At 42.1% G+C, this 15,366-nt stretch overlaps 1 protein-coding gene across 4 annotated transcripts in view; it reads right to left on the minus strand.

Moving 5' to 3' along the window:
- NPRL3 (NPR3 like, GATOR1 complex subunit) overlaps window positions 1–15,366 on the minus strand; it is a 202,910-nt gene that overhangs the window by 162,979 nt on the left and 24,565 nt on the right. For 3 of the 4 annotated variants that reach the window (XM_075830052.1, XM_075830051.1, XM_075830055.1), the window contains exons 3-4: window positions 6,223–6,292; window positions 1,970–2,008 (exon numbers count right to left, since the gene is read on the minus strand). In XM_075830052.1, coding sequence (XP_075686167.1) covers window positions 1,970–2,008; window positions 6,223–6,292 — 109 coding nt within the window. The remainder of the gene's footprint in view (window positions 1–1,969; window positions 2,009–6,222; window positions 6,293–15,366) is intronic. The other variant, XM_075830053.1, reaches the window with a different exon arrangement.

Here is a 15,366-nt window from a genome sequence, read left to right on the forward strand (position 1 = left end):
AACCACGCCGAAAAACGCGACAAAAAACGCCCAAAAATGCCTCCCATTGATTTCAATGGGAGGCAGGTTTTTTTTCCCCGCGAGCGGAAAAACCGGCTCGCAGGAAAAAGAAGGGACATGCCCTAGCTTCGGGCATTTACGCCTCTGATCTCCCATTGATATCAATGGGAGGCAGAGAAAGCGTACTTCGCAGCGTTTTATGCCCACGGCGCTCAATGGCCGCGGGCAAAAAAATGCCACGAAAAACGCAGCGAAAATTGGCGCGCAGGCAGAGGAAAATCTGCCTCAAAATTCCGTGTGAACCCAGCCATAGGCTGAAGTAAAAAAAAAAGTTGCACGCTAACAAATATCAGCAAGCTACTGTGTATTCAATTCCCTGACATATGCGTTTACATTCATCTCATTCAGTACTCATTTTAGGCCTCATGCCCACTTCAGTTTTTTGCGTCAGGGTGCTATCCGTTTTTTCAACCGATAGCACCCCGACACATTCATTTCAATGGGGCCATGCACACTTCCGTTGTTTTAACGGAACCGTGCGGCTGTTCCGTCAAAAGTAGTGCAGGTCCTACTCCTGCCAGTTTTTGACGGAACAGCCTCGGCCTTTGCATTGAATTTGGACCGTGAAACAACAGACTGCACACGGATGCCATCCGTGTGTGGCCCGTGTTTGACGGAACCGTCATTAACGGCCGTACAACGGTCGACGGAAGTGTGCATGAGGCCTAACAATATCATAGTGTGCAACTAAAAAAAAACAAACACAATGCTGCCCAACAATGGCTCAGGAGCTCCAAACCAGTTGTTTCATCCTCTTCTTAGGCCTCATGCACACATCCTTCACCATTTTCCCGTCAGTTTAAAACGTATCCGAGTGTCCGTTGTGCTTCCGTTTGTCTTCTGTTTTAAACGGTCTGTTAAAATCCATCTTGTGTGTTCAATGCAGGGAACTTTGGCACGCCCAGGCGTTGCTTAGCAACAGATCCGTGAAAAACGGACGGCACACAGATGCCGTCCGTGTGCCGTCCGTTTTTTTGACGGACCCATAAGGCTCATGCCCGCTTCAAGTTATTTTCTTCAGGGTGCTATCCGTTTTTTTTAACGGATAGCACCCTGACACATTCATTTCTATTGGGCCATGCACATTTCTGTTTTGACGGTTCCGCTCGGTCAAAAGTAGTGCATGTCCTACTTTTGTCAGTCGTTCAGTGACGGTGGGGCCCGTTGAAGTCTATGGGTCCGTCAAAAAAACGAACGGCACACGGAAGGCATCTGTGTGCCGTCCGTTTTTCACGGATCCGTTGCTAAGCAACGGCAGGGCGTGCCAAAGTTCCCTGCATTCAACACACAAGATGGAATTTAACAGACCGTTTAAAATAGAAGACAAACGGAAGCATAGCATCCATTTAAAACGGAACAAGGGAACGGACACCGAGTGACAACGGAAACCGCACGGATGTCACAACGGACACACGGATCCGTTTTAAACGGACGTGAAAACGGTGAAGGATGTGTGCATGAGGCCATAGACTTCAATGAGCCCCACGGTTACTAAACGACTGACAAAAGTAGGACATGCACTATTTTTGATGGAACGGACCCGTCAAAACAACTGAAGTGTGCATTGCCCTATAGAAATGAATGTGTCAGGGTGTGATCAGTTAAAAAAACGGATAGCACCCTGAACAAAATAACTGAAGTGGGCATGAGGCCTTAACAGTGCTTGGTTTGTTTATTCACTGTGCAATTTCATTCAGTATTTGAACAGTTCACAAGACAAATATGAAATGAAGAATTTCTCAGAATTCAGTAAAGCGTAGATCTTTGCCAAGAAGTGTTAGTAGACAATTACAAGTCTATTAATGAATGGGAAGATTACAGTTTCAGTTATTACATACATCAGCACAAATAGGAAGCGCTAGAGACACATTCTAAACAAGTTATTATTGGTTAGAATGTCCAGTCTTACCCTGCAACCAACTGCTCATCCGTTAGAGGACATAGCTCTCTGGAATAGGAACGGGAGCCATCAACAAAGAAAAACATGAAACAACATAAAAGTACACGCTGCACAACTACATACTACACGACATAACCTGAAGCACATTATTTCATAACTTGTAGGCTAAGACTACATGCAGATTTTTATCACATGACCGCTGCAGTATATGAGAATACATTGAGCAGTATTAGGGTCAATTCACACAGTGTTTTTGACACTTTATTTGACGCGGAACCCGCATCTGAAAGCACACCAAAAAATGTCCGAAAATGCCTCCCATTCATTTCAATGGGAGGCGGAGGCGTTTTTTTTTCCCACAAGCGGAAAAACTGTCTCGCGGGAAAAAGAAGCGACATGCCCTATCTTCGGGCGTTGACGTCTCTGACCTCCCATTGACATCAATGGGAGGCAGAGAAAGCGTATTTCGCTGTTTTTTTTTCCCGCGGGCGAAAAATGCCGTGAAAATCGGCATGCAGGAAGAGCAAAATCTGCCTCAAAATTCCAAACGGAATTTTGAGGCAGATTTTCTGCCTGCAAAAAAACTCTGTGTGAACCCAGCCTTAAAGTGCACTTTACAAGCAACTTTTATTTTAGATATTCCGAGATGGAATTAAAAGATGAGAGTTGAACAACATTTTTACTTATGGACTTGTGTTACGCAAATGCTGTGCAACAAAATATCAAATTTGATGCAAAATATGAAGACATGCAGTGCTACAAAACGTTGCAAAAATAGTCTGTATGTAGAGCTAGCCTAATCTTCACAGCAAACAAAATGATTATCACTAGCTCACCAAAGTGTTCATTGTTTATCATGCAGATAACCTATCACAGCCTGATAGAACGATTCAAATATACCTCTACTGAATTAATGAAAATAAAACAGGCTCATTAGCCAAAAAACCTGCACAGTCATCGGCAATAATTCAATAAAGGTATATCAGGCTGTGATAGGTTATACGACTGTAATTGAACAGAACGTGACATTAGTATTCACAGTGAATATTGATCATGCAGATAACCCAAAAAACAAGCTGTTAGGCCTCATGCACACTCCGTTGGCCGTCGTACGGACGCTAGTGACGGATCCATGAAACACGAACCGCACACGGATGGCTTCCGTGTGCAGTCCGTTGTTTCACGGACCAAATGATTGAATAGGCCGAGACTGTTCCGTAAAAAACGGACAGGAACCTGTCTTATTTTTGTTGGAACGGCCACACGGTTGCATTAAAACAACGAGAGTGTGCATGGCCCCATTGAAATGAATGTGAGGGTGCCATCAGTTAAAAAAACGGTTAGCACCCTAAAGAAAAGAACTGAAGTGGACATGGGACCTTACGCCTCATGCACACGACCGTGTGTGCCATCCAAGTCCCATCAGTGATCCGAAGAAAGATAGGAAATGTTCTGTCTTTCCTCGGATCGGAGGCTCGGACCATTTTTCACGAACCCGATTCGACCGCTAAAGTGAATGGGTTCATGAAGACTATCAGGTGCCACTCAAATAGCGACAAAAACGGCCTGAGTGGCACAACGGTCGTGTGCATGAGGCATACTTCATACACATGTGTACAATACACGGACTTTCAAATAAAGTAGTGTGGACCTATGACAATTTTATACTGGCATTATACATTGTCTTGATTTATTGCATGATCCACCAACAATTTAATGTCTATATAGGTTGTAAGAAAATCTTTTGTCCATATAGGATTTTTCATAGCCGACTAATGTTTTCCTCAAAAATAAAAGTTGCTGAAGACATCGGGCTCCCCACATCTTAGTAGATAACATGCAGAAATGGCCAAATTGAACGCAGTGTGTAGTTACAGTTAAAAATCTGCAAACTTCCTTGTGATAAATGCTTGTCTATAGTGACACATTTTTGGAAAGTTGAAAAGCTGTTTCTCAGCAGTGAGATAAATATATTGCTGTATATGGATCTTGAACTACAAGCATTCCTGACCCTTGACCTTTTCTTACATGGGATGCTCCAATAGGATTAAAAGGTGTTTTTTTGGGAGTTTTCATTTTTAACATTGATGGCCTATCCTTAGGAAGGCCATCAATCTTTAAATGGTGGTGGTCTGACCCCCGGGACCCCCACTGCACAATGAAAAGGATGCTGCACTTGCAGTCCCTCATTGTTTACATAGGCAAAATGGCTCATCCATACGAGCAGCTGTACCTGGCAGTGCCAGTAATCCCATGTAAGTGAATAGTTCGAACTGCATTACCAGGAACAGAAGCTCATTCTTACGAGCGGAAGTGCTCAAACATTAATGGAAATAGGTCATCAATGTTAAACTTCTGTACAACCACATTTAAAAAATAAATTAATGCTAAAACATCTGACATGTTCGGAGAAGTTATTGGTGGGAGGTGGGGGTCCTTAAGCTCAAACCTTCAAGCCTAATCCAAAACTAAAGGGGTTGCTGCATCCTTTAGACTGCACAAGTCTCTCGTGGCATACTCGGTGCCTTCAGTTATTGGAATTCTTGCTATTCCACTCCATGAGTTCAGCACAATAGCCCCTACAATTTCAGCACGGGCAGTGGTCATGGCTCAGACGCCCACTGATAACATGTTCTGATATACCACTGTGACATGCTAAAGTATCATTTAAGTGTAACTAAACTTTAAAAAAAACTTTTGACATGTCATATTGACATATCAGTAGTTTTTGATCAGTGGGGGTCCGAGCACGAGACCGCCACCATCGCTAAAACAAAGAGGCAGAATCACTCGGTTGAGCTCTGTGCTGCTTTATTTCTGATTAGATTTCCTTGGAACGGTGTACAGGCTCAATACAAAGTCTGAGCCCATACACTGCTCGCTCAGCTTTCTGAGGAAAGCCAATCAGAACCAAAGCGGCAGAGCGATCACCCGAGTACTTCTGCCGCTTCGTTTTAGCGATCGGTGGGGGTCTCAGTGCTTGGACCCCCACCAATTATAACTTCTGACATGTCTAAAGTTTTTTAAAAGTTTAGTTACCCTTTAAGGTCCATTTTATACTGGTATGTATATTATATATATGCCAGTAAACTAATGCCAACTGACGGTGTAGCTTGTTGATCGGCGCTCGTTTAGCTCCATTTAAATTTAGCAATCATTTAACTGCATGGGGACAAACAAGATCGTCCGTCTCCATACAGTTTGCATCATTGTTGACAAGACATGTATAGCACTATATGGACGGTAATGTCAGGGGATACTCCAGGATCAGAATCCCTGACCAGAGCATTGTAGACACTCTGGCTGGGAATTCCGCTCCTGGAGGAGCCCCTGACGACACCGTCCATACATACAAATTGACGTCAGGGGCTCCCTCTATGAGCGGAATCCCCTGCCAGAGCATTACCGAAGCTCTGGCCAGGGAATCTCACTGTCCATATACGAACAGTGACGTCAAGGGCTTTCCTAAGACAGAAGTCCCCGGCCAGAGAGCATGCGATGCTCTGGCCGGGAACTTCATAGTTGAAAGGCCAGACATCACGGTGCATATATGGACAGTGATGTCAGGGGCTTGCCCGGGTCAGTGCTTAAAGTGGGGCTGTACCCGGGGAGTCACCTTGTGAGGGCCAGGATCAGTTTTTAACAGCCGTCAAAAGGAGTGCTTTCTAAAAAAATAACGACCGTTAAAATCTGATTCATTGACTTCTATGAGGGCCGTGAAAATTGTCAAAAAATAGAATGTTCTATTATTTGACAGACAGTATTCACGGGCCTTTAAAAAAAAAAAAAAAAGGCTATGTGAATACACCTATAGAACTGCACTGTTCTGAAGAGGTCGTGTGACAGAAGTGTTTTTTTCACGGTCGTGTGATTATAGCCTTCGGGTGACAGAAATTTCTGAGCAGTGCCAAAGATGGGGGTCAGCAAATCTATGGTTATTGGAATAAAATTGATGAAATTGGATATCTAGGAATCTAGAAAGGAGGGAATTAAATTGATGAAGTGGGATATCTAGGAATGAGGCACACACTGCACAGCCACCACACTAGCTACTTTTAATAACTGATGATGAATTAATGATCAAGAGAAGCTCACAAAAGACAGGGATCATTGAAAAGAGCCTCAGTCACACCATCCGAATTGTGATATTATAAATGATAATTGTGATATTATAAGTGTACATTTGTTTAAAAAAAATGATAATAATATAATATTATATATACACATACATGTACACACGTAATATAGCATTAATATCATACTTGGAATCTCCATCTGGATCTTCTGTATTGTCTCCTGTGTTATTTAAAGCATAGCAGCTTCTTGGATTACCTGAAGAACAATAACAGTATTTTGTTAGTCTTTGGAAAATATAACCGTTTGAAACAAAATTTAATTAAAGGGGTTTTTCCACAATTAAGATTTATCACCTATTCCCCGGATAGAAAATAAATGTATGATTGCTGGGGGCCACACCACTGGGACCCCCACGCATCTCCAGAACGGGGGTCCCGAACCCCGTTCCTCCTCACTGCACAATTTAATTGAGGAGGATTTTGAATGGAGCGGTGGTTGCGCATGTACGCTGTCACTCCATTCAAAGTTTATGGGAATGATGAAAACAGCCGAGCGATGTATGTGGCGGTCTCTGTCGGCATCATAGACATTGAATGGACTGGCAGCGCACATACGTGACCACCACTCCATTAAAAATCTGTTCTAGAGATAGGACGGGGTCCCAGTGGTGGAGCCCCCAGCGATCATACATTTATCACCTATCCCGTGGATAGGTGATAAATGGTAATTCAGGGAAAACCCCTTTTCGGTAAAACTACGCTAACATAATAGGTAATAGCATAGTGAAACCTCTCTAGAAGACCACCCCTTTATCCAGACAAGATTTCCTGTAACAGATTTTTAACATATACTGTGCATACTGGCAATCTGCTTTGAGAGGACCACCCCCTAGAAGACCACTTTACTGCTTATAACATGATCTCATGTTAGACATGAGTACACTGGGTTATATCATAAAGCTCCATTGTAGATGTTCATCACAAAAATAGAAACTGGACTTGTGTGTGCCAGTATCATCTCAACCTTCAATTCATAGCATTCTGGGCAGGAATGGGGCAAAAAAAACAAAACATCAGTGTACATATGGCTTGCTAATGATATCCAGAATGTATCAAGCTTCCTCTAGTAACCTGGTTAAATCTTCCTAAAAAAGAAAGGCGACAGCTGCCTTATTCCCTGACACTAGGTGCCCACTAAAGCTTTGGACACTTCATGTTTTTGTCCCTACATTTAATGGGCTTTTCATGACATATAGGCATTCTGCATTTGGAGAAAGAGGCAATCTTCCTAAAAGTGAATGCATTTTTTGCAGAAGTCTATAGGACCATAATGTACCAATAATTTTTTGGTGCTGGATTCCGTAATCATGGCCATATGTTCCATCAGATGTCGAATTACAGAGGTATTCTTCCCTATAAGCATTATAATATGGCAAAATACCGTGGCACCATACGAAGGTGTGCCTATGAGTAAAAGCGCCATAGTAGCCCCATAGTAGTGCAGATCCCCAGGGGTAATTGTGATGAACCCTTGAGGTTGTACAGCCAAAAACACAACTCTATAATGGATTAAAAGAGGACCATAAAATCGCTTCAGCCAGGTACACAACCGGTAACAGAAGTTAGTTCCCGCTGGAAAAGAAAAAAAATAGTAAAAAATGAGTGAACCATAACGGCGCTGCTGGTATAAGGGTGGAAGGAAATAGGAGCTATTAATATAGCAACGGCTCTATTGCAGGAGGCTACGCGTTTCGACGCTGAACTAGCGTCATCATCAGGCCAAGTATACAGAACAGTAAAACAAGTCTCCTTAAATGTAGGTGGTGTGATCACAAACAGCAGGGTATTGAAAAAAACCGCCAAATTTGGGGTCAAAGTCCGACTCTGATGTCACAAGTGATCAGAAAGTTATAAACAAAGTAGTGAAATAATAAAAATAAAACAACAATATGCAACAAATACAGTTGTTGAGAAATACAGGATGTGAGATTGAAAAATGAGTGAGAAGCACGTAATATATACAATGATTGCTATGGTAACATAAGGATTAACATTCAGACTGGGAGCGCGATCTCAAACGTTTGTCAGTGAAAGTAATGTTTCGACAGGGGAACATAACTGTGTATTGAGAGAGGAGGATGTATAGATTTAAATGTAGGTAATATCGCTTACCACCTGGGAAAAATCATAACAGCAAGAGGTTCCACGATGGACCAAATTACGCTCTAATAGCGTTCAGCGCGTCATGCCAACCACAGCTGAATAAAAACTACGGTAGCCGGAGGGGTACAACCGCATCGCTGGGAGCTGGACGTGGTGAGTATTAAATGGATTAGCACACAAGGGAGGGGGACGAGGAGAGAAATTTGAACATAATCATTAGAATGATTGGCATAATGTAGTTATGCAAGGGTAATGAAACCACAGTGTGATAAAAAAAAAAAAAAAAAAAAATGCTATATGTTTTAAAAGATAGAGAAATATGTAATATGTCAGAAGAGTCTATGTAGAGAAATAGATAGAGTTAAGAATGAATGTACACAATAAATAAAAAGGGGAATTGGTTGGTGCATAAAGGGGAAAAAAGAGGGGAAAATAGGACATGTAAAAAGGACATATAAAGTGGCTAATATAAGAGTATTCATGCTGGGTGATCAACAATAAATGAATGTTGAAATCACAAAAATAGCATATATAAAAAAAAACAATTATGAGAATAGCATATAAAATGAAAGCTGTTTAAAAATTAATTACTAATGTCACGCTAGTCAACGAGAGTTTCCATACATTGATAATTATCAGTATGCCCAAACCTGATATTTAAGGCTCAATAATAACCATAGGTTGATATAAAATACTTATGCATGATGTATAAAAGGATAAATAAATGTATGTAGATTTATATCAACCAACTGATGTCAGTCAAGCGAAGTTTCAGTTATGTCATTCAGGCCTTCAGAGTGCAAACATGAGAAGTTTGAAGATCCAGTCATTTTCTCATTTGAGAAAATCTGTTGGAGAAACCTGGAGAAATTTGCTCAATGGGTGTAATAGATATGTTGTTATCAAAATTACAGTTGTGTGTTTGTGCGAAATGCATAGACACACTTTGTTTAACCCCTTAATGGCCGCCAATACGCCTTTTCACGGCGGCCGCTAAGGGTACTTATGCCAGAGCACCGCCTTTTCACGGCGCTGTGACATAAGCCCGGCAAGGGTGTCCTGTGCCGGCTAAAGTGGGTGTCGGGCTGTCTAAAGACAGCCGGACACCCGCACTAACGGGCGGGATTGATTTCAACATCGACCTCATCCGTTTAACCCCTTAGATGCGGCGCTCAATAGCGGAGTGCCACATCCAAGTGGTTTTGGACGGAGGGAGCTCCCTCTCTCACCCCATGAGAGAGGGTGCAAATGGCTTCTATGGCAGCCGGGGGCCTAACAAGGTCTGCCTGTGGTGGATGCCTGCTAAGCCATGGATGAGGCATGACATTGCCTGTGTAACACTGACAGGCAATAACAGGCTGCAATACAGAAGTATTGCAGTGTATTATAAAAGCGATCAGACGTTCGCATAGTGAAGTCCCCTAGTGCAACTAAAAATAAAGTTATCAAAAAGTTTAATAAAGTTAATAAATAAAAATCCCAAATAAAAAAAAATTAAAAACCCACTTTTTCCCTTATAAAAGACTTTAATATGAAAAAAATAGATAAAACATTACACATATTTGGTATCGCCGCGTCCGTAACGACCCCACCTAAAAAGTGATTACGTTATTTAACCCGCACAGTGATCACCGTAAAAAATTAAATAAAAAACAACGGCAGAATTGTTGTTTTCTGTACATCCTGCCTTCACATTTTTTTTTATAAACAGTGATGAAAAAGTCGCATGTACTCCAAAATCATACCAATAAAAGTTGTCCTGCAAAAAACAAGCCCTCATACAGCTGCATCGGCCTAAAAATAAAACAATTATGGCTCTTGAAACATGGCGACACAAAAAAAAATTATTTTGAAAAAAAATGTGTTTTTACTGTGTGAAAGTAGTAAAACATACAATATATATATATATATATCGCCACAATCTTAATGACCCACTGAATAAAGATATTATGTTATTTATACCACTCAGTAAATGGCGTAAACCTCAGACGCAAAAAAGTGTGGTGAAATGTATGGTTTTTTTTCCATTACCCCCCCAAAAAAAAGTTAATAAAAGATAATCAATAAATTCTATGTACCCCAAAATGGTGCTATTAAAAAATACAACTTGTCCCGCAAAAAACAAGACCTTATACAGATAAGTCGACGCAAAAATAAAAAAAGTTATAGCTCTTGGAATGAGACGATGGAAAAACGTAAAAAATGGCTTGGTCATTAACCCCTTCCCAACATCCATACGCCAAAGTCGGGTAGGGAAAGTATGGAACGGGCTCACGGAGGGAGGGAGATCCCTCTCATCCCACTGACACCCGGCGATATGATCGCCGAGTGTCTGTGTCTCCGATGGCAGCCGGGGGCCTAATAAAGGTCTGCCTGTAGTAAATGGCTGCTAGGTCTCAACCCACTTTTTCCCCTTACAAACTGCTTTATTATTAACAAACAAAATAAAGTAAAAACGTTACACATTTGGTATCGCCGCGTCCGTAACGACCCCAAATATGAAGTTATTACATCATTTAACCCGCACGGTGAACGTCGTAAAAAATAAAATAAAGAAACCATGCAAAAATTGTTGTTTTCTTTGAATCCAGCCTTAAAAAAAAAAATGTGATAAAAAGTGATCAAAAAGTCGCATCTACTCCAAAATGGTACCGATAAAAACTACAAGTCTTCCCACAAAAAAATGTAAAAAACGTTATGGCTCTTCAAATATGGACATGCAAAAACAAATAATTTTGAAAAAAGGTGTTTTCGTTGTGTAAACGTAGTAAATCAAACAAAATCTATATGCATTTGGTATCGTTGCAATCGCAACAACCCGCTGAATAAAGTTATTGTGTTATTTATACCACCCTCAGTTAACGGCTTAAATTTAGGGCGCAAAAAAGTGTGGCGAAATTGCAGTTTTCTTTCTATCCCCCCCCCCCCAAAAAAGTTAATAAAAGTTAATCAATAAATTCTATGTACCCCAAAATGGTGCTACTAAAAATTACAACTTGTCCCGCAAAATACAAGACCTTATACAGCTATGTCGACGCAAAAATAAAAAAGTTATAGCTCTTTGAATGAGACGATGGAAAAACGTATAAAATGGCTTAGTCATTTAGGTCTAAAATTGGCTAGTCATTAAGGGATTAATACTCACCACGTCCAGCTCCCAGCGATGCGGTTGTACCCCTCCGGCTACCGTAGTTTTTATTCAGCTGTGGATGCCATGACGCTGTGAACGCTATTAGGGGGGATTCACACTAGCGTGTATTGGGTCCGTGCGGGCCGCATGGTTTTCACGCGCCACGCACAGACCAATACAAGTCTATGGGGCAGTACAGACAGTCCATGCTTTTTGCGCAGCGTTTGTCAGCTGCGCAAAAAGCGCGACAGGTTCAATATCTCCGCGTATTTCGCGCATCACGCACCCATTGAAGTCAATGGGTGCGTGAAAACCACGCAGGTCGCACGGAAGCACTTCCGTGCGAACCGACTGAAACAGCGCACCAGCTGTCAAAAGGATGAATGTAACCAGAAAAGCACCACGTGCTTTTCTGTTTCCAAACATCCAAATGGAGTGTCTTTGAGATGAGCGAACCCGGACAAACGAACCGAACTTCACCGGGTTCGGCCGAAGTCGTTTTGGCCGAACACGGCAAAAAAATTCCCGGTACGCGACGTCCGGAGATAGTCACTGTCCAGGGTGCTGAAAGAGTTAAACTGTTTCAGCACCATGGACAGTGACTACCGATCCCAATAAACATGAACCTGTAAAAAAAAAACGAAGTTCTGACTTACCGATAACTCCCGGCTTCTTCCTCCAGTCTGACCTCCCGGGATGACAATTCAGTCCAAGTGACAGCTCCAGCCAATCACAGGCCAAGAACAGGCTGCAGCGGTCACATGGACTGCCGCGTCATCCAGGGAGGTGGGGCCCGATGTCAAGAGAGGCGCGTCACCAAGGACGCGTCACCAAGGCAACGGCCGGGAAGTTCTCGGTAAGTACGAACTTTTTCTTTTTTTTTTTAACAGGTTGCTGTATATTGTGTTCGGCATTCACTGTCGAGGGTCAGTTAGCTCTTTCAGCACCTTGGACAGTGACGGGCGTCGACTAGCCTCATCTCTATGATGGCGGCAGCGCGAAAATCACGCAGCCGCGCATCATACACGGATGACACACGCAGCTGTCAAATGGTATTTGCGCGCGCAAAAACGCAACGTCCGTCTGTATCTGCCCTTAGAGCGTCATTTGGTCCATTGTGGAACCTCTCGCTGTTATGATTTTTCCCAGGATGTAAGCGATATTACCTACATTTAAAGAGACTCTGTCACCACATGATAAGTGCCCTATCTCCTATATAAGGAGATCGGCGCTGTAATGTAGGTGACAGTAATGCTTTTTATTTAGAAAAACAATCTATTTTAAACCACTTTATGAGCGATCTTTAGCTTTATGCTAATGAGTTTCATAATGCCCAAGTTTTACTTTAGACCAAGTGGGCGTTGTACAGAGGAGTGCATGACGCTGACCAATCAGCATCATGCACTTCTCTCCATTCATTTACACTGCACTAGCGATATAGCTATATCGCTATGTGCAGCCACATAAACAGACTATTATATTACTGCAGTGTCCTGACAATGAATATACATTACCTCCAGCCAGGACGTGATGTGTATTCAGAATCCTGACACTTCTGAATCTTTTCTGTGAGATTCCAGCAAGGCAATTGTAATCTCGTTTGAAATGACAGGTTACATCGTAATCTCGCGAGATTACGCTTGCCTTGCTGGAATCTCACAGAAAAGATTCAGAAGTGTCAGGATTCTGAGTACACATGACGTCCAGGCTGGTAGTGATGTATATTCATTATCAGGACACTACAGTAATGTTAGGGCTTGTGTATGTAGCTGCACATAGTGATATAACTATATCGCTAGTGCAGTGTAAATGAATGGAGAGGAGTGCATGATGCCGATTGGTCAGCGTCATACACTCCTCTGTACAACGCCCACTTGGTCTAAAGTAAAACACGCCCACTTGGGCATTAAGAAACTCATTAGCATAAAGCTAAAAATCGCTCATAAAGTGGTTTAAAATAGATCGTTTTTCTAAATAAAAAGCATTACTGTCACGTACATTATAGCGCCGATCTCCTTATATAGGAGATAGGGCACTTATCATGTGGTGACAGAGCCTCTTTAAATCTATACATCCTCCTCTCTCAATACACAGTTATGTTCCCCTGTCGAAACATTACTTTCACTGACAAACGTTTGAGATCGCGCTCCCAGTCTGAATGTTAATCCTTATGTTACCATAGCAATCATTGTATATATTACGTGCTTCTCACTCATTTTTCAATCTCACATCCTGTATTTCTCAACAACTGTATTTGTTGCATATTGTTATTTGCTACTGCAATGTTATTTTATTTTATTTAATTTTACTACTAATATGGCGAAATCCTGTTCCATGTAAAACCCCTCAAAAAACAAGGGGCGCTCCCTCCGTCTGGAGAAAAAAAGGTTCAACCTGTAGAGGCCACAAGCCTTCTTTACCGTGAGAACTGTGAATCTATGGAATAGTCTACCGCAGGAGCTGGTCGCAGCAGGGACAGTAGATGGCTTTAAAAAAGGGTTAGATAATTTCCTAGAACAAAAAAGTATTAGCTCCTATGTGTAGAAATTTTTATCTTCCCTTTTCCCATCCCTTGGTTGAACTTGATGGACATGTGTCTCTTTTCAGCCGTACTAACTATGTAACTATGTACTTTTTTTTATAACTTTCTGATCACTTGTGACATCAGAGTCGGACTTTGAGTCCAAATTTGGCGTTTTTTTCAATACCCTGCTGTTTGTGATCACACCACCTACATTTAAGGAGACTTGTTTTACTGTTCTGTATACTTGGCCTGATGATGACGCTAGTTCAGCATCGAAGCGCGTAGCCTCTTGCAATAGAGCCGTTGCTATATTAATATCTCCTATTCCTTCCACCCTTATACCAGCAGCGCCGTTATGGTTCACTCATTTTTTACTATATTTTTTTCTCTCTCTTCCACAATCAATGGTGTGCCTATGACTTTGTAGTACGGAGCTGCAGGGACTCCATCTGCCTCCAAACAGACACTGTGCATTAGGGATGCACGATGCATCGAAACTTCGATACTGTTTCGATACTGTGCATCCCCAAACGGTCCGATACCGTTATTTCATGTATTTCGATACTTAGCTGTGCAGCCGCACAGCTCAGTATAGTAATACATGAATGTATGAGAGCGGGGCTGCGGCTGTGTAATACATGTGTAATACAGCCATTGCCCCGCTCCTGAGACCTGACAAGTGCGCGCCATCTGCATGAGGCGATGCGGCCGGCGCTGCACCAATGAGCGGAGGCACGGAAGACAGAACATGGCGGGCGCACTGCAAAACACCCCCATGTTCTGTCCTCAGTGCCTGAACCGCCGCATCACCTCATGCTGACCGTGCGCACACTTCCTGTCAGGAGCGGGGCAATGACTGTATTACACAGCTGCAGCCCCGCTCTATAACGGCAGAGATCAGGGAAACCTCTCATCTCCGCCGCTATTCTCCTGAATGCTGCGATCAAAGCTGGCTGCAGCATTTAGAGGTAAATGAGAAAGGGCAATTCCTGTGACGCGATCGAGGGCCATACCATATATGGGCAGACAGCCCAGGGTCCATTGAAGGACCCCAGGGCTGTCTTACCATATTTCCTGTTAGGGAATACTGAGGTATGTCCTAACAACTGCCTGTGTACTATCCGTACACATGCTAATGTACTGGAATAAAGATATATACCGGTACATTACTATCAGTATATAGACATATGCCAGTACATTAAAGTAAAAATATAAAGTAATAATTAAAGAAAATACACATACACCTTTTTTTACAATAAACATTAAAATAAGTCTCAATACATAAAACATACACATATTCGGTATTGGCGCGGCCGTAATAACCTGCACAACAATTTTTTTGCGCCATTTATGATGTGTACGCTTTTAGAAAATAAATAAAAACTTTCTTTCACTTATTGTGAGGCACGAGGTGTGATGAATTTAACCTCCAAGTGCCTCACATTAATAGTAATTAACCCCATCATGTACCTCACTCATTAACCCATGACTAGGAAACATGATGGAGTTAATT

The sequence above is a fragment of the Rhinoderma darwinii genome, chromosome 6 (genome assembly GCF_050947455.1).
Source record: "Rhinoderma darwinii isolate aRhiDar2 chromosome 6, aRhiDar2.hap1, whole genome shotgun sequence".
Lineage (NCBI taxonomy): Eukaryota > Metazoa > Chordata > Amphibia > Anura > Rhinodermatidae > Rhinoderma > Rhinoderma darwinii.